Source organism: Arachis duranensis, chromosome 6 (genome assembly GCF_000817695.3).
Source record: "Arachis duranensis cultivar V14167 chromosome 6, aradu.V14167.gnm2.J7QH, whole genome shotgun sequence".
In the NCBI taxonomy this organism is placed as follows: domain Eukaryota; kingdom Viridiplantae; phylum Streptophyta; class Magnoliopsida; order Fabales; family Fabaceae; genus Arachis; species Arachis duranensis.
In genome coordinates this window covers 108,867,796-108,890,886 of record NC_029777.3, presented here as the reverse complement: position 1 = coordinate 108,890,886, position 23,091 = coordinate 108,867,796, and the positions used below count along the sequence as shown (strand labels likewise).

The window sequence follows — 23,091 nt, the reverse complement described above, 5'->3', positions numbered from 1 at the left end:
TTTGTAATTAAATCTTTATATTAATAAAAATTTATAATTAGATTTTTACTAATTTTTATTTTTCAAAAAATATGTAATAATCTTAAAATATTTATATTTAATATATTTGAGAATTCATCCTACATCAAACATAAAAATGAATATTCTAAAAAATTTATATTTTTTAACAAAAAATAATTAGAAAATATCTAATCGAAACATTTCTATTTAATTCAAAGATTCAAATGCAAATTTTAAACTATAAAAGCCTAATTAAAATTTTAATAAAACTATAAAAAGATACATAGTGATTAAAATTTTAGATTCGTTTCATGTTTTTTTGTGTGAAAAAACAAATAATAGTAATAACATGTCTATGGAAACAAACAAAGACTATATGGTCCATGCAATTTGTTTTTGTTGCTTATGGAATCTTCCAAGTGAAAGACTAATTCATCATAGATTTGAGTTTCGTTTAAAGGTTTGTCACTAATTAATGGATTACTGCATATATAAGACATGATTCAAATCCTAAATATTTGTTTAAATAAACAAGTCAATTAACTACTTGACTAATCCAAATTGGTTTGGTCTATGCAATTTTTTTTTGGAAAAGTCCAGAGACCAGCAATTTTATTGCATTTTGGCCAGCATGTAACCAGCAGAGAAATGTGAGCCATTGGATGAAATCTAACACCAATTTCACACCATCAAATCATCATTGATGGCTAGTTGATGGTTACCAATCACAAATGTTGCTGGCCCCCTAGCATTGCTCTTTTTTTTTTGTTGTCCACGGTATCCTCTAACCTACTCCATCACGGATCTGAATTCTATTTAAGGATCTGCCATTAACCAATGAATTACTGTATGTATAAGGCGGGATTCGAACTTCCGACACTTGTTTAAGCGGACGAGTGAGCTGGTCCATGCAATTTTAATGTTAGGTCAACAAGCTGGACCTTTTTATCAACAATGGAATGAATGATGCACCCTGTTGGATGGGCAAGTAAATGGAGTGATAGATAATACTTCAAATATGGGCCCAAATAGTATACCCCAGTTTTCAGGCAGCATGCCCATTCAATCCTCTAATTAACTTCCATTATTTCTAAATTGGTGGATGCAATGTACCAGACTACCAATGGAATTCATCATTGAAATTATTTCTGATTAATTAGCTTATTATCATAAAACAAATAGATATGGTTCTTATTTTAACTATAATTTATATTTAATTTTATAACAATAAGATGTTAAATTTAAAATGAATATAAAAAATTGTCACACAATTCATAATATAAATTATCTTATAGCTAATTTGATCACACTTCACATTCAAAAATATTATGCTATTCTTAATGCGACAACTAAAAAAAATATATATATATACTTCCACTTCTTTTTAGTGGCCTAAAGCTAAACATGCATGTTTATAACATATTCAATATTGTTCAACAATGAAATTCAACTAACATTAAAAAAGAAAGGGTTTAAGTGAGGATTTTTCAGGGTTCAATTTAATCCTTTTTTATATTTTTATGAATTTAATAAAAAACTAAATATTTTTTAATTAATATCAACTAATTTTTAATTTTTTTATCCTAAATTTTAAACTTGAACTCTAAATTCTAACTCTAAACACTAACTTCTCTAAAAAAAAAATAAAAGTAAAAACAAATTATAATTAAAAATTAGATAATATTAACTAATTAAATTTTAGTTTTTTATACCTATTTCTTTTAGACGAAAGAATTTCGCCAAGAACATGAAAAAAAATATTAACTTCAATGTTTTGTATCTTGAAATATTGAAAATATTAGTTTTTGACTCTTATTTAAAACGATTTAGGGTATAGCAAAATTTGAAAAATAAAAGTTAAAAAAGAAGAATTGAATGGAAAATGGATCCCTGAAACTCTTCAAGTGGATTGAGATCGGAGAGATTCAGAGCGAGAGAGATACGAATCGGAAGAAACCGAAGAAGAAGACTGAGTCAGTTGTGAAAATGGAAAAATATCTGTCTGCCATTGGTATTGACGTCAGCTGCGCGCTCAATTCTCTCCGCCATGGAACCATCCCTCACAAAGACTGCCTCCTCCCTCTCATCTCCAAGCTCCTCGGCTACGCCATCGTCGCCGCTTCCACCACCGTCAAGCTCCCTCAGGTCAATTAATCTTGAATCTTAGGGATTTCTTCCATAATCGTTCTTTGATTACTTTAAGCTTAGGTTTCCTTAATTATCTGAGCTAGAAATGAGACGAATCAGGAAATGTTGTGACGAAGTGAGGAACAGATGGAGATCGATTTTTTTTTTTTGTAACGGAGTTCTAACTGTTTTTGTTTGTAACTGCATGCTTGCTGCTGAGTTGGCATAACTGTCATAGAGTTCATAACTAACCTGTTGTATTTGATTCGAGTGTTTTGTTAAATATGTGTTTTCTTCGGTTTGAACTTGCCTTATCTGTCTAATTGTGTTCAGAGTTAAGCTAGGTTTCTTGATTTTGCTGAGTGTGGTAAATGATGTTGGTATATGATTGTCAGTAATTGCTTTGTGCAAGCTTCGGGTGGTGATGCCAGTATAGAAAAGATAGTAGAAAATCATCTTAGGTGGCTTGTAATTGTTCAGAGATGGTTTGTTGAGGCTCTAGATAGGAGAGTGGATCAAAAGGAGAGTAGTTTTGTAGCTAGAGGTTGAGGGGCACTTAAGAAAACTCTAGAGGAAATCATTAAAACAGAATTAAATATACATAGTTTTGACACTCGAATAAATATAGAGCACTCTGGCATTGTTTGATCTATATAACCGACTTCACTTAGTAGAACAAGGCTTAGTTGCTATTGTTGTTGTTGAAGATATGATGATGATGATGATGCACGTTGCTAAGCTAAACTTATTTATTATGTTTTTGTTGTAAACGGAGTTGTTTTGTTTGTGCGATTCCTGTGTACATGCAGATTATGAAGATTCTGAAGCACCAGAGTGTGAGAGGCCTTAGCATGATATCCTTCGAGCTTGAGGTTGTTGGTTATACCATAGCACTGGCTTACTGTCTCCACAAGGGGCTTCCCTTCTCTGCTTATGGGGAACTGTTGTTTCTTTTGATCCAAGGTGAACCAACGTTTTGTATATTTTTACTTATTTTTATGCTTTGTATATATTTATCATCATTCTTCCATTCAACTTTAGATTATGCCATATAACTATTAGCATTGTGTTATCAGAAATGATTATTTGGTTGCTGATTAAAATATGCATCAAGCTTTTGGGCTCATTTCCCCCACACAATGAACTTGTTTTACATGTTTATGTGGTTGATTATCCTTGTATCTCAGATTTTGTATGAAATTGTCCCTCTATGTTTCAAATGTTGGGATACCTATTTTTTTAATTTGGGGCAATGAGATCATCCCTTGTTGTTTCCAAGATATGTAATTTCACCTTATTTTGCTCATTATTTCGATTAATCTTACACCAGAAATGGATATTCTGAAATTAGTACTTGCACAAGTGTCACATGCTCTATTGATCATGCAACTTGTACAGCTCTATTTCTTGTCGGGAATAGCTGTGCTGCACTTTCGTTTCTTGAAATGATCTAACAGGTTTCCTTTGTTTATCTCTGATGCAGCTTTAATTTTGGTTGCCATAATCTACTACTATTCTCGACCTTTGCGTACCACGACATGGATCCGAGCATTAATGTATCCTACTTGCTTGCAGAAACAGAGTTTTTATACTTACATTCTGCAATACATTAGTTATAGTCAACCCATTCCTTGATTCATTGGTTTACAGATATTGTGCTGTAGCACCCACTATCTTAGCTGGTCAAATTGATCCTTTTCTCTTTGAGGCTTTGTATGTGAGTGTTCAATATGCATTTACTGATGTTACTGAAAATTTTCACCAATTAAATCTTTGATAAACTGTTCCATGGCTGTTGACATCATGACCTTTTTCTTAATTATGAAATTATGATGACTCCATGTCCAATATTCCTGATGTGGGTATGGTCTTTTGTAGGCATCCCAGCATGCGATCTTTCTCTTTGCCAGAATCCCTCAAATATTGAAAAACTTTTCTGTAAGTGAAAACATAAGGCTCGCCTTATATGCCTCCAATACTAGAGAATATACCTAGTTGCATTACTTACATACATGCATATATGATTGTGATGTTTGGCTCCCCAACTTTTTTCCTATGCGGCATTGAGTAAATGGGTTCTTTCATTGTGCACTTTGCACTGCATGATGAATTGATGATTCACTTGAAGCTTTCATAAAAGGGTTTTTGGTTTGACTAATCTATATTCCTGTTCTTCCTGCATGTTGAAAAAAACTACGTGCTTTTACTATTCCTAGGCTAGGATGTTTTCATCTCTGATGATATGATTTTCATTTTACACTTCTGCATCTGTCATAGTATTGTTTAATCTATAATGCTTGTCAATTATCTAAGTTGAGACTTGTTTCTACATTCTTATTCTCATTTGTTATTTTCTTTGCTCTGAGCAGAACAGGAGTACAGGGGAGCTCAGCTTCTTAACTTCTTTGATGAATTCTGCAGGTTCAATGGGTAAGCCAGTATGTCATCTTGGAAATTTTCTTTATAGTTTGTTTTTGTTTGCAAATTAATGTTTATGTTTATATGTGTTGCAGTTAGAGTATTCACAAGCCTCCAAGAAAATGCACCAAAAAGCGGTATCCTTGCTTCCTTTATTTTTTCCACCCCCACTAATCAATTTTTCTGTCATTATTATTGTTACTTCCATCAAAGCGATTTTTATACTGTTCGTGTTATTTTATCAAACGAACATATGAAGTTTTTACCGTGTTACATTAGAACAAATTCATTTCAATATTTATGTTTTTGGTGATCTTTTAATTTAACTCTTTAGTAGTACTGCATTCGTATCTTAATTATGTATTTGTGACTGTTTCCTTAATTCTTTTGAAGTTGTAATGGGTTCCGCAATTGGTGTTGCTACAAATTTCACCATCCTAAGCCAGATATTGTTCTACCAAAAGCCAAGGGTCACTGAGAAAGAGAAGAAAACGAAATAGAAGAACTATACAAAGTCATGTATACTGCTACTTCAGAGTTCCTCGTGTTCATCTTTCAACAGGTGCTACGTCCTTGAAGCCATACTCAGAATTTTATCACTGTTGAATTGACCCTTTTGAACATTTACCTTTTTTCAACTGCTGATTCTTAAGGTAGCCAACTTAGAATGGGTAACTGGGGGACTTGAATGGGTAATTTCGGAGAGTAATGTAATATTTTTTTTGGGTATTTCAATTGATTTCATGTAATCTTTTGTTTTGGTATTAACTTAATGCAATTTTAACATTTCAAAAAGTTTTTATAAGGTATTGTATAATTAGGATCAAACAAGCGAACAACACTGATATAACTTTAAAATAATATTTCATATAATATAAATATTATATGAAATATACATCTAAGCAGCATTAAAGACCCAGAGCCCTAAAATTTTAAACATGGACTATTGTAAGGCATTCATGAAAGATAAAAACACAAATCACCAACTACCAGCTCAGCTGGCTGTCAACCAAAAACCTTCGATTTTTAATTTTCTTCTCAATGAGTAAACTTCTGTCTAGGGGTGAGGAACCCAAACGTTGCGTTCTTACTCCTTACTCCAATCATTAGCCGTTCACCCCTTTAATCGAGGAGTGAAGCTTCCAGAGTTTGAAACCTTGCTTCAGCACTCGTTTGACTTCTTTTCCAAAAATTAGAAGTAGCAGTGGCATGACAGAAGAGAGAGAGGGTAGAGGCAGTGATCGATTCATACATGCAACCGTACCTTCAATCTTCTTTTTCAACTTTTTTCATCTTACATCTTGAATTTAGACCGTGCATTCTTGCTTTGACTCTATGTCAGATTTTTGAACATTGATTCACAGCAGAGCTTTAACATCTTCAATATTTTCAACTTTCTACTTCTATACATGCAAAGAGATAATTTCTTCATCAAGCTTCAATAAAGCACAACTTCGAAAATACATCTCTGATAATGTTTCGGAAGTGATGTTTGCTTTTAGCCTTGGCCTTTTTGACTTTATTCTTCTTTGATTAAATTGGTAACCCACTTTTGGTTTCTTGATTTTGTCCGAGCTTTTCTTTTTTCATTCTTTTCTTTTGAGAAATTACGTGGGGTAGGAAGAGAAAGAAGAAAGAGAAGAGAGAATTTGGTTTCGGTGATGTGAAGTGATTTGTTCAAATATAATGGAACTTAAATCACTTAGTTATCATCTAAGTGAATGAATGGGTTTAGATATGGACCACTGTTTGGACTTGTGTTTGGATATGGGCTAATTTGCTTTGTTTCCTTCTTTCCTAGAGTTCAACCACTCAAACTTTGGATTAAGAGAGATGTTATGAGTACTTTGTTTAAGCTGAATCATTCTTGAACTTGTGTTCATACTTTTTGGATCTGGTGTAATTAAATTATTTTCTGCACACTAAACAAAACAAATCACATAAATAATTGACTTTTAACTTAATAATATTTAGTCATCATCTTAACAATATTTTAGTTCTTTAAACTCAACAAACTAGATAAGTTATAACTTGTGAATTGACTAATTTTAAGTCACCAATATAAAATTTTAAGTAACAGAAATATTTAATTTTGATTTAGCTCGAGTAATTCCAAATATAAGTGATAAATCCATATAACTCTCTATATGAGTAGGTTTATTCTTTTATTCTTTTAAAAAGTAAATAATCATTTTTAACTATAAAAGATTTAGATATTGACAAAATTGACTTAAAAAAATTAAATTAAATTAATATTATACTTATAAAAGATGAGTTCTGTTTAATAAAAATACCTAAACATTAAATTTAATATACGTTAAATCTCTAAATTATCCCTACTATCATCATCTTCAATCTCTTAAAACTCTCAAATCAATTGCATTAACAATAATCAAAACCACTCTTTTTTCAGATACTAAATCACCATAACCTTCTTCTGTCACTAGAGGTGACAAGCGGGGAAGTCTGTCCCACCCCACCTAGTGAAGCGGTCTTAAAATCTCATTCTTCCCTACCTAACTGCGAGCTGCGGGTTAAGCCCGCCAAATCTCCTCTTTTTTTTTTTTTACTATTAACTATTAAATAATATATATAATTTCACCATTATTTTAATAACTTTATAATTTCTAAAGGCATAAAAAATTATAATTTTTATATTCATAAACATTAAAGTCTTTGTAATTATAAATATCTAATAAACATAATTATAAACTAAGTTTTCATCCAAAACATAATTATAAATATTGTTCCCAAAGCAAAATAAACATAATACAAAACATAGTTATAAATATTGTTTCTAAAACAAAATAAACATAATCCAAAACACTCAATTTTCATCTTCATTCTCTTGTAAGTTGGGTTGGAAGAAGTTGGATTTTGGTAAAAAATATTGTAAAAATATCCCCTTGCTAAAAAATACTAAACCCGGCGGGGAAGCCCGCCCCGCCAAAGCCTGCGGTTTAAGTGGTGCGGGTTAAGCGGGCTTTTGCTATTTGGCGGTCCCAATTTTCTAACCCAACCCGCCTTTTTTGGCGGGTTACGCAGGCCGGCCCGACGGGTTCAGGCCCATTTACCACCCCTACTTCTGTCTTTGATAAATAAATAAAAAAAAAAACTGAACCAAACACTGGTGTCACTGACTAGTATAGCTTTGCATTTTTTTAAAGTTTAATTATTTTTTTAGGTAGATTGTTGATTAAGATTTAAGCTCTCTTTGTAAATCTATGTCAAAAAATGAAATTACGTTTATTCCATAGATTAATATGTTATAATCTAAAGTATTTAGTTTCTCAAAAATATATGTAATGTCACTTTAATTCTCGAAAAAATTGTAATATCAACTCAATCCATCAAATATTATAAGTAACATCAGCCTAATTTCCACACACATCTATGGCATGAAATCAGTTCATAAAAAATGTGACACCTCTAATCTATTTTGACCATTTTTTTATGACGTCAAATAACTTTGAAAACAATTTTTTATTCTTTACACTAAAACAAAATAGAGTTAATCACCAAAAACAAATTCTAAAAAGAAATTTTAAAATAATAAATAACCTTTGTCAAAAATAGTCTAATCATAAATAAATTTGGAAAATGTTGTTTCATAACATTTATTTATGAATTATACCACTTTTTAATTTTTCGGACTAGATGAATTATACCGAATTTTTTTTTATATTGTATTATTAAGTGTGAAATTTTTTATAATAAACCAAATCATTTGTATTACTAAGTGTGAAATCTTTCATAATGGACTAAACTATGTGTTAAACACTGCTATGATCATTTATAAAACTTCAATAACGTTTTGTATTTTTACAATTAAAATAATATTTTTTATTATAAAATGTCAGTGACGTTTTGTTTTTTCATAATTAAAAATTTTTTTTATTACAAAACATCAATAACATTTTGTGCTATTATCACAATTATGTAAAACGCTAAAATAATTAAATATTTTTGTATTTTATATTAAAATTATTCATATATAAAAATTTTAGCCAATTATATCACCTTATATTTTATATTTTATAAAAATTTTTAGTATATATTTGAGTGTCATTATTTTGTAAAAAGAGATATTTTTTCAATGAAAAAATATCTTTTTTATTTTTTAATGTGTTTGGCAAATTTTTAATAATAAAAATAAAAATACTAGTAAAATAAAAAAAAAAATTTTAAGAAACTATAATTTACATTTTTTTAAAAAGGTCTTTTTTCCTTAAAAAAAAGATGTTTTTTTATATAATAAATAAATAAATAAATATTTTTATATTGTTATATTCAAATATAATTAATAAATAAAAAGACTTTTTTACATGAAATATTCAAACATAAAATTATTTTTATTTTTTTATAAATTTTTTTAAAAAAATAACTAAAAAAAATTTTTTTTTTAAAAAAACTCACCCAAACAAGCCTTATTTCAGCTCCAAAAATGTTTTGGAGTTCGACATTTTTGGAGTTCGTTTTGGTAGTCAGTTGTGTGTATACTCATACCATATTCCCACACCGCCATTCAACCCTTTCGCCATACTTTCTCCGCCGCAACCCTCGCTATGTCCTCCGCCAGATCACGGAACTTCCGCCGCCGCGCCACCGAGCCCAACGATGACGATGCCAACGACGGCACACCTTCAACCACCGCCACGACGACCACCACCAAGCCTAAAAAGCCCCCAAAGCTCCTCAGCTTCGCCGACGACGAAGGCGACGACGCTGACGCTCCCCCCTCACGCGCCTCCTCCAAAACCCACCGCTCCGCCGCCGAAAAACCCTCCTCCCGAATCGCCAAGCCCTCCTCCTCCTCCTCCTCCCATAAAATCACCACTCACAAGGACCGCATCGCTCACTCTTCTACTCCGTCCGTACCCTCCAATGTCCAACCCTTAGCCGGAACTTACACCAAAGAAGCCCTTCGTGAGCTCCAGAAGAACACAAGAACCTTAGTCACTAGCAGCAGCAGCGCCTCTCGTGCTTCCGCTTCGGGTTCGGGTTCGGATCCGAAGCCTTCTTCCGAGCCTGTTATTGTCCTCAAGGGACTCGTCAAGCCGTTAGGTTCGGATGCCGATGCTGCTAGGGATTCGGATTCCGGAGGGGAGCAGGAGGACGTGGAGGCAAAATTGGCCGCCGTAGGGATTGCGGCGAATGGGAAGGATTCTGTTATTCCGGATGAGAAGACAATTAGGGCTATTAGGGCGAAGAGGGAGCGGCTCCGGCAGGCTCGTCCCGCGGCGCCAGATTATATCTCGTTGGATGGGGGGAGTAATCACGGTGAGGCAGAGGGGCTGAGCGACGAGGAGCCGGAGTTTCGTGGCCGGATTGCGATGTTTGGAGAGAAGAAGAAGGATGCTGGGAAGAAGGGTGTGTTTGAGGATGTGGATGTGGATGAGAGATTGAAAGTTAAGAAGGGTGATGACGATGTTGGTTATGGTTATGGTTATGATGAGGAGGATGAGGAGGAGAAGATGTGGGAAGAAGAGCAGGTTCGGAAAGGGTTGGGGAAGAGAATCGACGAAGGGTCAGGTAGGGTTAGTGGGGTTGCCACTAATGTTCCTGTTGTGCAAGTTCAGCACCAGCAACAGCAGCACAAGTTTATTGGTCCCTCGGTTGGAACCGTGTATGGCACGGTTCCTGGGGTTCCGGTGAGCCCAAGCATTGGGGGAGCCATTGAAGCTACGCCGGCTTTGGATGTTGTGTCCATATCTCAGCAAGCTGAGATAGCGAAAAAGGCTTTGCAGGATAATGTGAAGAGGCTTAGGGTATGTATGTACTGCTTTTAACATGGCTATGCTTGGATTGATATACTACAATATTTATGATTGGATGAATCAGATCAATATTTATGAAAGTTAGTCATGTTTCATTGTTTATATCTATTGTTTGATTAGCTTGATATGGGGAAATTTTGGATATAGGGTATATAATCTAATTAGAAGCACGACAAGCTTAGAATATTGGATAGTGGTTCATTGAATTTCTTTATGTAGGAAATTTTTGTTACTTCTTTGTACATAATTGATGACGTGGAAGCTGCCCAAGGTGTTTTTCTAAGAGTTGAGGCATGAGCATGAATGGAGGCCCCAATCTAAGACAAGAATGTGAATTTTATCATAAACGCCGAGCTAATTGACTGAATCATATTCTCTTTAATTATTCAATCATATAATGTGCGTGAATAATGTTAAGCTCTTGGTGATGCATCCTTTTAAGCTAACATTTTGTTTTGCACTTTTGTTATTCACCACGAACGATGAAGCATACACACCAATTTGACGGTGTGTTTGCATTTCTGACATGTATTGGACACTGATGTGAGGTGCACATCACTTTAACATTTACTCTTTGAAGCATGATTGTGTTGATGTGTTTATATGGGACTAATGTCTATATGGATAAATTATAAATTATTGCATACTTTTATAGCCATTTGGATATAATCTGTAAATTGCCTTGTATATGGGAGTTGGTCTAGTATGAAATTTGCCAAACTTTATCTTATAATGGATTTTGATGGCAGGAATCCCATGCAAGAACAGTGTCAGCACTGAATAAAACTGATGAAAATCTGTCTGCCTCCCTTTTGAATATTACTACTCTTGAAAACTCTTTGGCGCTAGCTGATGAGAAGTACAGGTATATGCAAAGGCTCCGAAATTATGTCACCAATATATGTGATTTTTTACAGGTAATCACATTTCTGTCTCCTAATTTCTTTTTTGGTTCATCCTTCATAATCAAATGTAGATGATATATATATGTATCGCAGAAAGAGATTGGTCACTGTTGGTCGTATTGAGTTTTGTTTTTTTTCCTTAATTTCATTTCACTAGTTCTGCCTCTTTTGCTTCTTCACTATGCCCATCTTGGTTGTATTCATGAGATACTGAGGTAGGTATGCTACTTTAGGGTGGTGGAATGCTTTATGTTTGGCTCTATTATTCTAATGTCATAATTTTTACTATTTTCAATGTCATACCTATCATTTCCGATACCATATTGATCACATGGCTGAGTACATTTGGCACATTTTTTAATTCTTTACAGGATATGGGCTCATATGATTAATTGATTATCATGTATTTCAACGAATATCTCTATCCGAACTATTATGGGCTCAGAGCAGAGTGCTTGTTTCTAATATTTGCCTCCAAATCAGCTGTCAACCATAAAATAGTTTTTTTAGTAGTCTAGAATGTTTTTGCATATAGTTTTTTAGGGAATATTTGACTGACCTTGTTATTTTTATATTGTGTGCATAAATATCAAATTCACCCACCTAATATGCTTCATCTTTCTGTACAGAACCTAGCCTGAGCCAGAGTTTTTCTGGTTCTCTACCCTCTTTATTTTAGTGGGTATTTATCATGACCTTTGTTTTATATAAGATTAAGTACTGAAATAAGTTCATGAGTTAAAAATTTACATTGCATTGATACTTTTTATAAACTTAATGAATATGTATTTTCTTTCTGCTGGATATTAAATACGTGAAACTGAATTGTCTGCTTGTTATTTTTAAATGCTTTTTTGAGGGTATCACTTCTTGGTCTTTAACTAAGATTATTTGGCTACTGTTGTTTTCAGCATAAAGCATTTTACATTGAAGAACTTGAAGAGCAAATGAAGAAAATTCATGAAGATCGTGCGTCAGCTGTTTTTGAAAAAAGAGCCACTAATAATGATGATGAAATGATGGAGATAGAAGCAGCTGTGAAGGCTGCAATGTCAGTTTTAAGCAGGAAAGGTAACAATGTTGAAGCTGCCAAAAGTGCAGCTCAGGATGCATTTGCGGCTATAAGAAAACAAAAAGATCTTCCAGTGGAGTTAGATGAGTTTGGTAGAGACTTAAATCTTGAGAAACGGATGAAATTGAAAGTGAGGGCTGAGGCTCGTCAACAACGCAAGAGGTCTCGTGCATTTGATTCTAAAAAACTGTCATCCATGGAATTGGATGATAATAAAGTAGAGGGTGAATCAAGCACTGATGAGAGTGGTGATGAAAGCCAAGCATATCAATCACAACAGGATCTGGTACTGCAGGCTGCCGATGAGATTTTCAGTGATGCCTCTGAGGAATATGGTCAACTGTCTTTGGTCAAAAGAAGATTTGAAGAATGGAAAAGAGAGTATTCATCAAGCTATGCTGATGCTTATATTTCATTGAGTCTTCCATTGATCTTTTCTCCATATGTAAGATTGGAACTGCTGAGGTGGGACCCACTCCGTAAGGGACTAGACTTCCAAAATATGAAATGGTATTGACTTCTTTTATTACTTATCTGATTGAATGGTCAAATTCATCTCACTCGTTCTCAAAATTGGTTCTCGAAATTTTTTTTAATCAAATTTGTCCTTACAAAGATTTTAAGTTAGTCACATTAGTCTTTTTGCTATTCCCGTTGCTAATGGTGTCAAAATTTGCTGATGTGGCATGTTAAGTGATACCACACTAATCAAAATGTACCCATGACAGTTCTAATTAACTGTTAACATGATAAGTTTATGCAATTAGATCAAATCAACCCCAAATTGAAGGGGACCTTGAGGCATTAAAATCCCTCAATTTGAGATGGATATGATCTAATTTTATAAACTTATCATGTTAGCACCCAACTCGGATTGTCAGGTGTGTGTTGTGGCGTCACTTAACGTGTTATATTAGTAAACTCTGACTCCATGAGCAAAGGAAGTGACAGAAGAATTAATGTGACCAACCTAAAATATTTAAGCACGAATTTGATTAAAAAAATCTTTTGGGGACTAATTTAAAAACAAACAATTTTTCAGGGACAAAGTTGACCATTTACTCTTATATTTTTGTTGAAGTTTTTAGGGGGTGTTCTGGAGTCCCCTTTGACTTATTTCCTTAGTCACTTAATTGTGATCCCTAACTTGATTGTATTAGGATGCTATACATCTTTTTCCTTCCATCAATCTCTAATATGTTTTCTCTCTTCCCCTTCTCTATCTACAGGTATAAATTGTTGTTCAGTTATGGCTTGTCTGGCGATGGAAAAGATTTTGTTCATGATGAAAATGATGCTGATCTTGAACTTGTCCCAAATCTAGTGGAAAAGGTTGCACTGCCTATTCTGCATTATGAAATTTCCCATTGCTGGGACATGTTTAGTCAGCAGCAAACCATAAATGCTATTGCTGCCACAAAATTAGTTGTGCAACATGTGTCACATGAAAGTGAAGCCCTTGCAGATTTGCTGGTTTCCATTCGTACACGTCTGGCCGATGCTGTTGCTAATCATATGGTATGTTCAGAAAGCTCATATTGACAAAGTAGTTAGAAAGTTCATTTTCATGTATCTCATTTTCCTCAAAACTGAACTCTCTGCATATGTTCCTTGTTTACTTTCTGCCAGTCTGCATTATATATTTTGGGGGTTAGTCTGAATGATCATTTCTTTTAACTATTTTGGCCTTGGAGAATATATAAGATAAGCATTGGATAAATTAATTCTCATCTTGTATGCTGTGTAGGTCCCAACTTGGAGTCCATTAGTACTAGCTGCTGTTCCAGATGCTGCAGGAGTTGCAGCATATCGGTTTGGAATGTCTGTTAGATTATTGAGAAATATTTGCTTGTGGAAGGATATATTTTCAATGTCAGTATTAGAGAAGCTTGCCCTTGACGAGCTTTTGTATGGAAAAGTTCTACCTCACTTTAGAAGCATATCGGAAAATGTTCATGACGCAATAACAAGAACAGAACGTGTCGTTGCTTCCCTATCTGGGGTCTGGGCTGGCCCAAGTGTTGTTGGAGACAGCAGGTATGTTGATATCATATGTTGTATCTAACTTTGTCACACATGCAATTGGTGTATTGTCTGTCATTGATTTTTTCTCGTCAACAATCTAATGCTGTGTGTGTTCTCTTTTTCTACTTATTGTAGCCACAAATTGCAGCCCATGGTGGCTTATGTGCTGTCACTTGCAAGGATTTTAGAGAGAAGAAATGCAGCTGAGACTGACACAAGTCATCTAGCCCGCCGGTTAAAGAAAATACTTGTCGACCTCAACGAATATGACCACGCTAGGAACATAGCTAGAACCTTCCATCTCAAGGAGGCATTGTGAGTGAACACAGCTTGCATTCAATGTGTCTTTATACACCACTCTTGGTATACAAGGTAATCTGACCCTTAGTTGAGCCTTTCTGAAGTGAGTTTAGATAGCTTTCTGACTCTCATAGCTTGATGTATGATTTTCCTATGGACCTTCTTCAAGCCTGAGGAGACATCTTTCTTTCCCTTGTACACGGAGAACCACTGTAAGATTTTCCATCATCTCCTGTGATTTATATAACATGATACTGAAATGAATTACTGTTCTATGTAAAGTATTCTTCCTTGTTCAGTTTTGGTAGATTTGGGTCATTGGGTGGAATATTTTTAGCAAGATGTATTTATATATATCAGCATTTTCTAGTCATTGAAGTTTGTGTTCGTGCTCCATATGCTCATCGGTATAAGTCTTTGCTCCATATGGTGCCTCTTGGAAGTTGGAATCGTAAATTGCCTTTTTGACTAGCCATGGATGCTCCTACACTTGCCCCTCACGTTCTACTTCGAATTCCACAATTAGAAATCGATATAATAGCGGATCAATTTTTCAAACGTATACAGAAGATCGAAAACGTACCTTTGAAGAAATTTGATTTGAGGGAACGCGGGTAGGATTCAAGAAATGAGAATGATTTGAACGAGACGATATGCCAAATAGGAAACTTGGGTCCCCTCAATTAGGAACGTGAATTTCGATTATATATTCAATACGTTGAAAATATGCTCTTAGAGTATATGTTAAACACTTAAAACTCTAAATAGAAGAATGAAACTTCACGCTGAATTTCTCACCCTTGATCACAAATGTGAGAGAAACTAATTCTTGATATTGAATAGAGATGACTTTGTCTCTTTACTATTAGTTAATATTTTACATTATGAAAACTGTTAATGAAATGACAAAGGTAATTTATAATTTTTAAATGATTAATGTAATTGATAAAATTTTTTAGAGCCAAATTTAGAAAACTTAATTTTTCAAAAACTAATTTGATCATTGCCAAATTTATTCCTCAACAGTAATAATATACATGTGTATGTGTGTGACAATAAACATTACCCGGTAGACTTTTGTTTATACTAAATTTATCCCGTTATAAACTACCCCCAAAATCTAATCCCGAAATCCATGGTACCGACTACCAACCACCCAACTTCACAATTAAATAATGTTTTGATCAGTAAGTTTCAAAAAAGAAAAAAGAGGGGGGGGAGGGGGTAATTCCATTATTTGGGAAGTTGGAAAATAAAGTAAAAAGAAAGCAGATACTAGATAAAGAAATAAAATGCATAAGGCAAAAATATAGTTGAATAAATCAACAGAAACTTTTATTGACCCCGCAAAAATGAAAATCAACAAACAGTTCATGTGATTGCCGCAGTGTAGTCACCATGAAGGACCAAAACAGCCCTCGAAATAAAATAGAATTGCTGCAATATGCATGTGAACGAAGTATCCCTTTTTCCCCGTTTGGCCTTAGATTACAATATCTTATCAAGGCCCTAATAAAAGCTTCGGGGTAAGAAGGGGTGAATCAAAACAATAATTGAAGATTGAAGTTAGGTTGTCTCTTTGACTAACCACTAAACAGATACGGGTGCATCATTGGTGGTTCATATCTACCCAACCACTGGATTCTAATAAAAAATTAATAAATAATGGTAAGTGTAACCCATTTTATAACATCCGCAAGGCAAATCAACCGCATTCAATGGTGATGCGATTGTGAATCGATTTGGTGCATGATTTCTCAAATTTTTTGTCCCCAAGAAGGCAAATCAAAGCCAAATCACACGCTTATAACCATATCACAAAGGAGCATCAAAATTCAAAAACACTCGTAAAAAGTTAAAACTATGGGTAACATCAAACTGCAATTGTAATAGAACATTCTTTTTTAGCATTGCTAATGTTTTCCTATACAAACTCATCCATTGAGATAACCAACAAAAATAATTTCTTTGCCATTCACTATGAAGCATCTGAACTATCAAACTGTCTCCCTAAAGTAGCATGAACTATAAATGCTGCAGTTTTCAATCTAAAATAGAGAAAAGACTGTTTAACGACATGAACAACCCAGCAATGTATCAGTATGTGATCAATTGATCATACCATGTTTTAGCATGCAGTATTAACCTAAGAACGTGTATATGAGATGGATGATGAATATGGGGACAAGTCAATGAGTTTATCAAATCAAGTAAAGCATCAACTAGTGCACCAACAGAAAGAAATCAAAAGCAATGTGATTGTCACTTCCGACTATGAAGATTCAATTCAGAAGGAGGCAGTTAACATCACACAGCATAAATTTCAAGTTTTTTAAATACAAGAAAATAAGAGAATCAAGTGATGCAAACACAAAACAATGAAAGATGGTCAGAGACTAGGGTTCTTGCTTATGCCTTTTTTATTCTGTCTCTAACCATGCCGGGCACTGGTGTTACCACCAGTCCACTTTCTCAAAGTGCAAGCTACTAAACTCCTCCCGGACAAAAGCCCTAACCTCGACTTAAATGAAGTAGATCGACCAGTACTACTCGAAGCAACGCCGGCTGATGCACCTCCTCCGGCTCCTCCAGCATTATGGGCAGCCATTGGAGGAAACTCCAATCCATTGTCCTGTGCTCCACCATCACTAGCACTTGCATCTTGATGATCCGTATCGCCAGTATCCAAATTCACTGCAAGTGACACCCTAATCTGCCTCAACCAATCCCCACCCTCAGATGTAACACCCTTACACTTCTTCACCTTCACCTTCACCAAATTTGGACATCCACTAGCCAATGCCTCCATCCCATGATCCGAAACAGGGCAACCCTTGATGCAAAGTTTCTTCAAAGCCACACATTTTGCAGCAATGCAAGATATCTCAGGGTCACCAACTGTATCGCTCCCACACAAAGCCAACCTCTCTAGATTCAAGCAATTCGAAGCCAACATCTCCAAACTCAATTTCGTAGGGTTAACACCAATAAGCACCAATTCCTGCAAATTAGGGCAACCCTTAGCAACACCAATTAAACCTTCATCACCAATTCGATTAGCCTTCCAACCATCTATATGAAGCTTCCTTAGAAGCTTACATCTCTCAGAAATAGCAATTAACCCTACATCGGTGCACTCAGGGGTTTTAACAAGGTGCAAAATCTCCAAATTCGAACAATTAGAAATTGCTTGCAAGCCAACATCACTAATCTGAAGCCTCTCGAGGTGAATTTCTACGATGCTAGGAGCACCGCTGCCGCCTGCGGAGCGCTCCGCGATGAGCTGGAATAGCTTGTCCCAATCACCAGAGCACCGGAAAAGCTTCAAGGTGCGCAGATTCTTTGCGCCGAGAATCAGCGAACTAAAGCACTGTCCGTTGTAGAGCTCCTTCAGGCAGATCGTACGGAGTGATTGCGCAGCTGTGCCTGGACCGATAGGCTCAGCTGCCGCGGCGTCCGTAATACCACGAAGGCGCTTGACAGAGAGCTCCTCGAGCGAACCGCAGTTCTCAAGGACCGCGTTCATGGCTCTGGATCCGAACATGCAAGATCCGCACGAAAGCTTCTTCAAACCCTTGCAGTTCTTCGCGAACGCCTCCATGCCTGCGTCAGTGAGCTCACGGCACGCGCGGAGCTTGAGGCGCGTGAGATTAGGGCACCGCCGCGAGATTAAGACGAGAGCATCGTCGCCGATGCTCGCGGATCTGCGGTCGCACTTCAACGCCAGCTTCGTAACGGAGTCGAACCTCGAGAACAGCGACGGTATTGCCGGCAAAAGCTCTGATTGCGCGTTCAGCGAGACGCGGTGACGGCTCTGGCCTTCGATCTGGAGCCACCGCCGGCAAACGAGCGAGCACCGGTTCCTATCCGCGGAGCTAAGCGACTGGAACACCGAAGCCAAGCACTCGTCGGGAAGATCGGAGATGTAGTCAGGCTCAACGAAGTCACGGCGGCTTCCGCCATCGTCGTCAACGGAGTTCACGGTGGAAGAGATCATCGGAGAGACCGAGGAAGAAACAGATCTGGACTTGGACGAGATTCCGGAACGGTTTCCTTGAACAGCGGCGCTCTCGCGGCGACTAGCGACGGCGGCGGCTGCCGTGGAAGCTGTGTTGCCCATCCACGGCGGTGGTTTAATAAATCAACTGAGAAAACGGACGGTTGAGATTGATAGTAACTCAGTCACTAACACTCATATTTGGTATCGCTCTTACGAGAGAAGAAGAAGAAGAAGGCGTCTTTATTCAGTTTTCTTTTGTTGAGAGTGGTAAAATGCGGAAATGCTGTGTTTGGAGGGTTTCACAGAGTTTCAGTCGCGGATGTGAAATCGGTTTCCATTCTACTTTTTTTTATTATTTCCATTTTTGTGTCCCCTGTTTGCTGTAATGAGATAAACTAATAAGTAATCACTAAACATATTTAAAATAGTTGTTATTGAACAAATGGTAACTCATTATATGAGTCTGATATAAAACTCAAAATATTAAATAAATTTACTTTGATCTAATTTGAAAATTAAAATAATAATGGGGAGAGTATATACTTTTTCTTTTTTAAAACGGACAAAATAAAGTAGCTGCTGTGGAGACTGGTCATATGATCCACACCAGTGAGGCAGTGACAGTTAAGAATACAGTGCGGATAGCCCCACAAAACTAGCGTGGGGATGAAAATGCAAATCATATGTTTCAGCGTTTTCTATTAATTTTCAGAATTTTGTTAAGTGTGTTGTGTATGGGTAGTACAAGTGAATTCAACAATTAAGAATAGTATTTAAGAATTTAAGAATAAGAGCGCATTTAAAGAAAATTAAGGGGAAAAACGATTCTTTGCCGATTTCTAATTTCTACGTCCATGATAATAATAAAATAAATAAAATAAACGAGTGGTGTATTATATTCCTTTTCATATGGACAATCTTGCTAAGATATGGTCAAACATTAGCTTTTTATTAAGTGAACAAATAAAAAGAAAAGAGTTAAGAAAGAAAACAAAACAAATTGGGACGAATAAGATTGATTTAATTTTTTGAATGTGAAATGAAATAATTGAAATTTCAAAAGATGAAATAATATGTGGAATTTTTTCCCAACATATATAAGAAAGAAAAATTACTTAAAAGCATTTTCAATAAGAACTATACAAGTATAATTATGTTATAGTAAATTAACCTCGATTAGGGATACCAAAAAATCAACTCGAGTTGAATTACTAATTGTTCGTTTTTTTATTTAAATAAGTGTTGAGAATTTAAATTTATTTTTATGAATATATATTTTTAAATAAAATTTAAATTTATGATAACTATTTTTTTATTTCAAGCTAATAAATTTTTAAGTATATTTATTAAAATGTGAAAATTCAGGTGCAGTCGACTTCACGTGAAGTGAATAACTGAGAGTCGTTAGATGGAAATTTAGTCAAATCAGTCAAATCATTTAACGGCTCTCAGTTATCAACTTCACATAAAATCGACTGCACCTGAGTTTCCATCTAAATATATCACAAATAAAAAGGTTGGTAGAAAATAAAACATAATTATGATTTTTAAAAATGTTATACATCGAATACCTTAAAAAATATTTCATTCTTTTTAACCAATAATCTTAAGATAACATTTTAGTTAATCCCTTAAAAAGTATATACCCAAAACATAGATTTTGGAGAACTTAAATTGGATTAAAAGGGAAAAACAGCCAAGATTTCGTTGGAAAACACGCATCAAACTTAAAACAAGTGCGTGGAATGATATTTTGGATGATTCATAAGTATGAAATTGACAAAGACATTTGAGTGTTAACGCCGGCAATAGTGCGTGTCACTTTATAAATGAACTTGCAACCGCAGCTGCTGGAGAAGACTAACTAAGACTTGAATTTTGAATTTTCAAATTTATACAAACACATCTAGAAGTTTTAATAATACAGGAGTATTAAAAGAAAATATTATTTCTCTTTCATTATAAAAGTCATATTTTAGACAATATAAAACTAATACATTTTCTCAAGCTCAAAATTGTACAAAGGCTTGGATTTATGTAAGGTTAAAACTCTTGCATCAAACTCGCGTTTCTTATTCTTAAATAAATCTGAAAATATGCGCAGAACAATTAATACAAATACCAACTCGGTCGTAATCAAACCATTAAAGCAAGTTGGGTGGAGTGGACTCAAATTTTCTTTTGTCAAACTTTTTGTGTCCACGAACTTCAATTTATGGTGAGAAAATTAAAAGTGATAGAAACTCCTAGAAGATTCAAATGGTGCTTAGCTTACCCCAAGTCCTATTACTGCCATTATATTGTCCTTCATCATAAATTCATAATAGACACATTAATTCGTAATTTAGTATCCTAATAAAATTATGCATGCTCCTTAAGATTTACTGAAAATTCAGAGTTTGGTCTCATTGGTTTTTCCTAACTAACAGAACTTATCCTAAAATAATGATAGTTGGAATAATTAAAGGAATTAAACATGATTTGGATGGGAACCTAATAAAATTTATTATTTGTCTCTAACTTCTTTGATTTATATATATTCATAAAAAAAATGGTTCAAATGAATAAGTTTAGTTTCTTGTCTTTCCTTTTTTTACGTTTTAGTGTTATAGTTTCCTATTTAAATCCTAATAGATAATATTATTAATAAATTCGATTCAATATCCACATCAACGGGGAAATCAAGCTAAATATTAAACTAGACAACTCAACAAATAAACAATGCTTTCTATACCATATATACAACTTTCATAACTACCAGAATAACACTTACGATGAAGACAATCATAAAAAATATGTTTTATTGATAACAGTTTTTAGAAGCTTTTTTTATCGATAACATTATGAAAATATAAAATATATATTAAAAATAAATTATATAATATATGTATTTATATATAAATAGTTAAATACATGATAACTGATTTTTTTTTTGGTGAACAGACGGGCCAAAGGCCCAATGATAACTGATTTAGATATTAATATTTAGCGTGCTAATAGAATTTTATAAAAAAACAATTTATCGTGAAACAAAATGGGCCTCCTAATTCATAGAGCCCAACCAAATTAAATTATTAACCCTCTAACACGTCAAAACCGACCCGATCCGGATTGATAACCCGATTGCTCCAGTTTCCATTGTCATTTCTTATTTGACATTTAAAATTCGGACGAAAATGATATCGAACTTGAAGAAGGAACCACACTGCTGATTGAGACTTTCACTTTCACGTATTAATCAATTAACCCGAAAATTTCAGCTATGAGAAATTCTTCTCCTTTTAATCTTCTTCGCCATTTTCTGCTTCATCGGCACCTTCGCTTCACTCTTGCGCCGCCTCAGCATCGAGCGTGGTGCACCGCCGCCACACCGACTACAAACCCGGACCACCTGTGGAAGGAGAAGGAAGAGGAGATTTTGAGGGACATTGAGCCTGTGGTTACACTAACCAAAGATATTCTTCACTCTCCAAGGTAGCTAACTAACTATGCTTGTTATTTAGCTTTGCACTCTTTCTGTTTGTTATATTGTCTCAGTCAATGGTTACTCTTTCTTCTATCTATTGTTTTTCTCCAAGTACAAATAAGTAGTTTCTTTGTGATTAAGTTCCTTTAGAGTGCGTTGCAAGCTGCATTTTAGAGGGTAAAATGCATCATTTGAACTGTTAATAAACGGTTTCCAGTTTCATGTTTAATAAGATATAGACTGAAAGCATTGTTTGATCCACATAGCTAACTCCACTTAATAGAATAAGACTTTGTTGTTGTTTTCATCTATGCAAGGAACAAGAGAACAAAAGAGACTTTGCTAGTTTGTGGAAAAACTTAATTAGACAACCATAAATAAAATGCACAAAAATAAGGATCACGAACGTATAGTCTCATACGAATCAATCAGTCTTTTCATCTTTAATTGGAATTACCATGTTTACTATTTGAATATGTGGGTGGTGTCATCATGAAATGACTATGATTATATTTATGTCGTTGATTTTTTATGCTAGGTACAAGGATGGGGCACAATTGACTGTTGAAGATCAGAAAATTGTAGCGGAGATGATTCTTCCATACCATCCATATTCTGAAGATAAGATTGGAAGTGGTATAGAATCCATTATGGTAAGTTCTAGAGTTGAGTATACATGTTTGACTTGATTCATAGGTGATGATTCTGCAATCTGTGGTAGCCATGCAGCATCCTCCATGCTGTGACAAACTGATGATACCATTGCATTATCTGCTTTATATTTTGTAATCACTTTCATTTGTCCTTAATTATGTGAAATAAGCCTGAAAACTGCTCATTAAGGAATAGCAAATTAGTAATGGGGTCAATATTACAGTCTTCTAAGCAAGTAAAAAGTCCTCAAAATGCCAAGTTACTTTTAACCCTATTATCTAAGTGTATATATATTCCTCTCTTTACATTTTAATTCTTATTTAGAATTATTTGATAGAATCTATTGA

At 34.7% G+C, this 23,091-nt stretch overlaps 4 protein-coding genes across 5 annotated transcripts in view; 3 read left to right on the top strand and 1 right to left on the bottom strand.

The window, feature by feature from the left end:
- Positions 1-1,835: 1,835 nt before the first annotated feature.
- Positions 1,836-5,340, top strand: LOC107495759 (mannose-P-dolichol utilization defect 1 protein homolog 2). Its single transcript, XM_016116922.3, has 8 exons — positions 1,836-2,145; positions 2,937-3,090; positions 3,611-3,683; positions 3,778-3,844; positions 4,006-4,065; positions 4,497-4,557; positions 4,641-4,682; positions 4,939-5,340. Exons 1-8 carry the CDS (start codon positions 1,876-1,878, stop codon positions 5,043-5,045), a joined length of 834 nt encoding a protein of 277 aa, XP_015972408.1. The 5' UTR covers positions 1,836-1,875; the 3' UTR covers positions 5,046-5,340.
- Positions 5,341-9,005: 3,665 nt separating this feature from the next.
- Positions 9,006-14,997, top strand: LOC107495757 (transcriptional repressor ILP1). 2 transcript variants are annotated; one of them, XR_001593526.3, is made up of 7 exons: positions 9,006-10,313; positions 11,072-11,239; positions 12,139-12,809; positions 13,529-13,817; positions 14,047-14,336; positions 14,460-14,696; positions 14,794-14,997. XR_001593526.3 is itself a non-coding variant. In XM_016116919.3 (6 exons), exons 1-6 carry the CDS (start codon positions 9,111-9,113, stop codon positions 14,641-14,643), a joined length of 2,805 nt encoding a protein of 934 aa, XP_015972405.1. In that variant the 5' UTR covers positions 9,006-9,110; the 3' UTR covers positions 14,644-14,997. The 2 variants fall into 2 exon arrangements, 1 of the variants encoding a protein (XP_015972405.1); XM_016116919.3 differs by having other exon boundaries at positions 14,460-14,997.
- A 1,806-nt stretch (positions 14,998-16,803) lies between these two features.
- LOC107495758 (F-box protein At1g47056) lies at positions 16,804-19,029 on the bottom strand. Its single transcript, XM_016116920.3, has one exon. The coding sequence runs from the start codon at positions 18,742-18,744 to the stop codon at positions 17,056-17,058; it is 1,689 nt and encodes a 562-aa protein (XP_015972406.1). The 5' UTR covers positions 18,745-19,029; the 3' UTR covers positions 16,804-17,055.
- Positions 19,030-21,788: 2,759 nt separating this feature from the next.
- Positions 21,789-23,091, top strand: part of LOC107495894 (protein DCL, chloroplastic) — a 2,483-nt gene continuing 1,180 nt past the window's right edge. The window contains exons 1-2 of the mRNA XM_016117110.3: positions 21,789-22,098; positions 22,629-22,743. Of these exons, the coding sequence (XP_015972596.1) occupies positions 21,887-22,098; positions 22,629-22,743 (327 nt within the window). The 5' untranslated portion in view covers positions 21,789-21,886. The remainder of the gene's footprint in view (positions 22,099-22,628; positions 22,744-23,091) is intronic.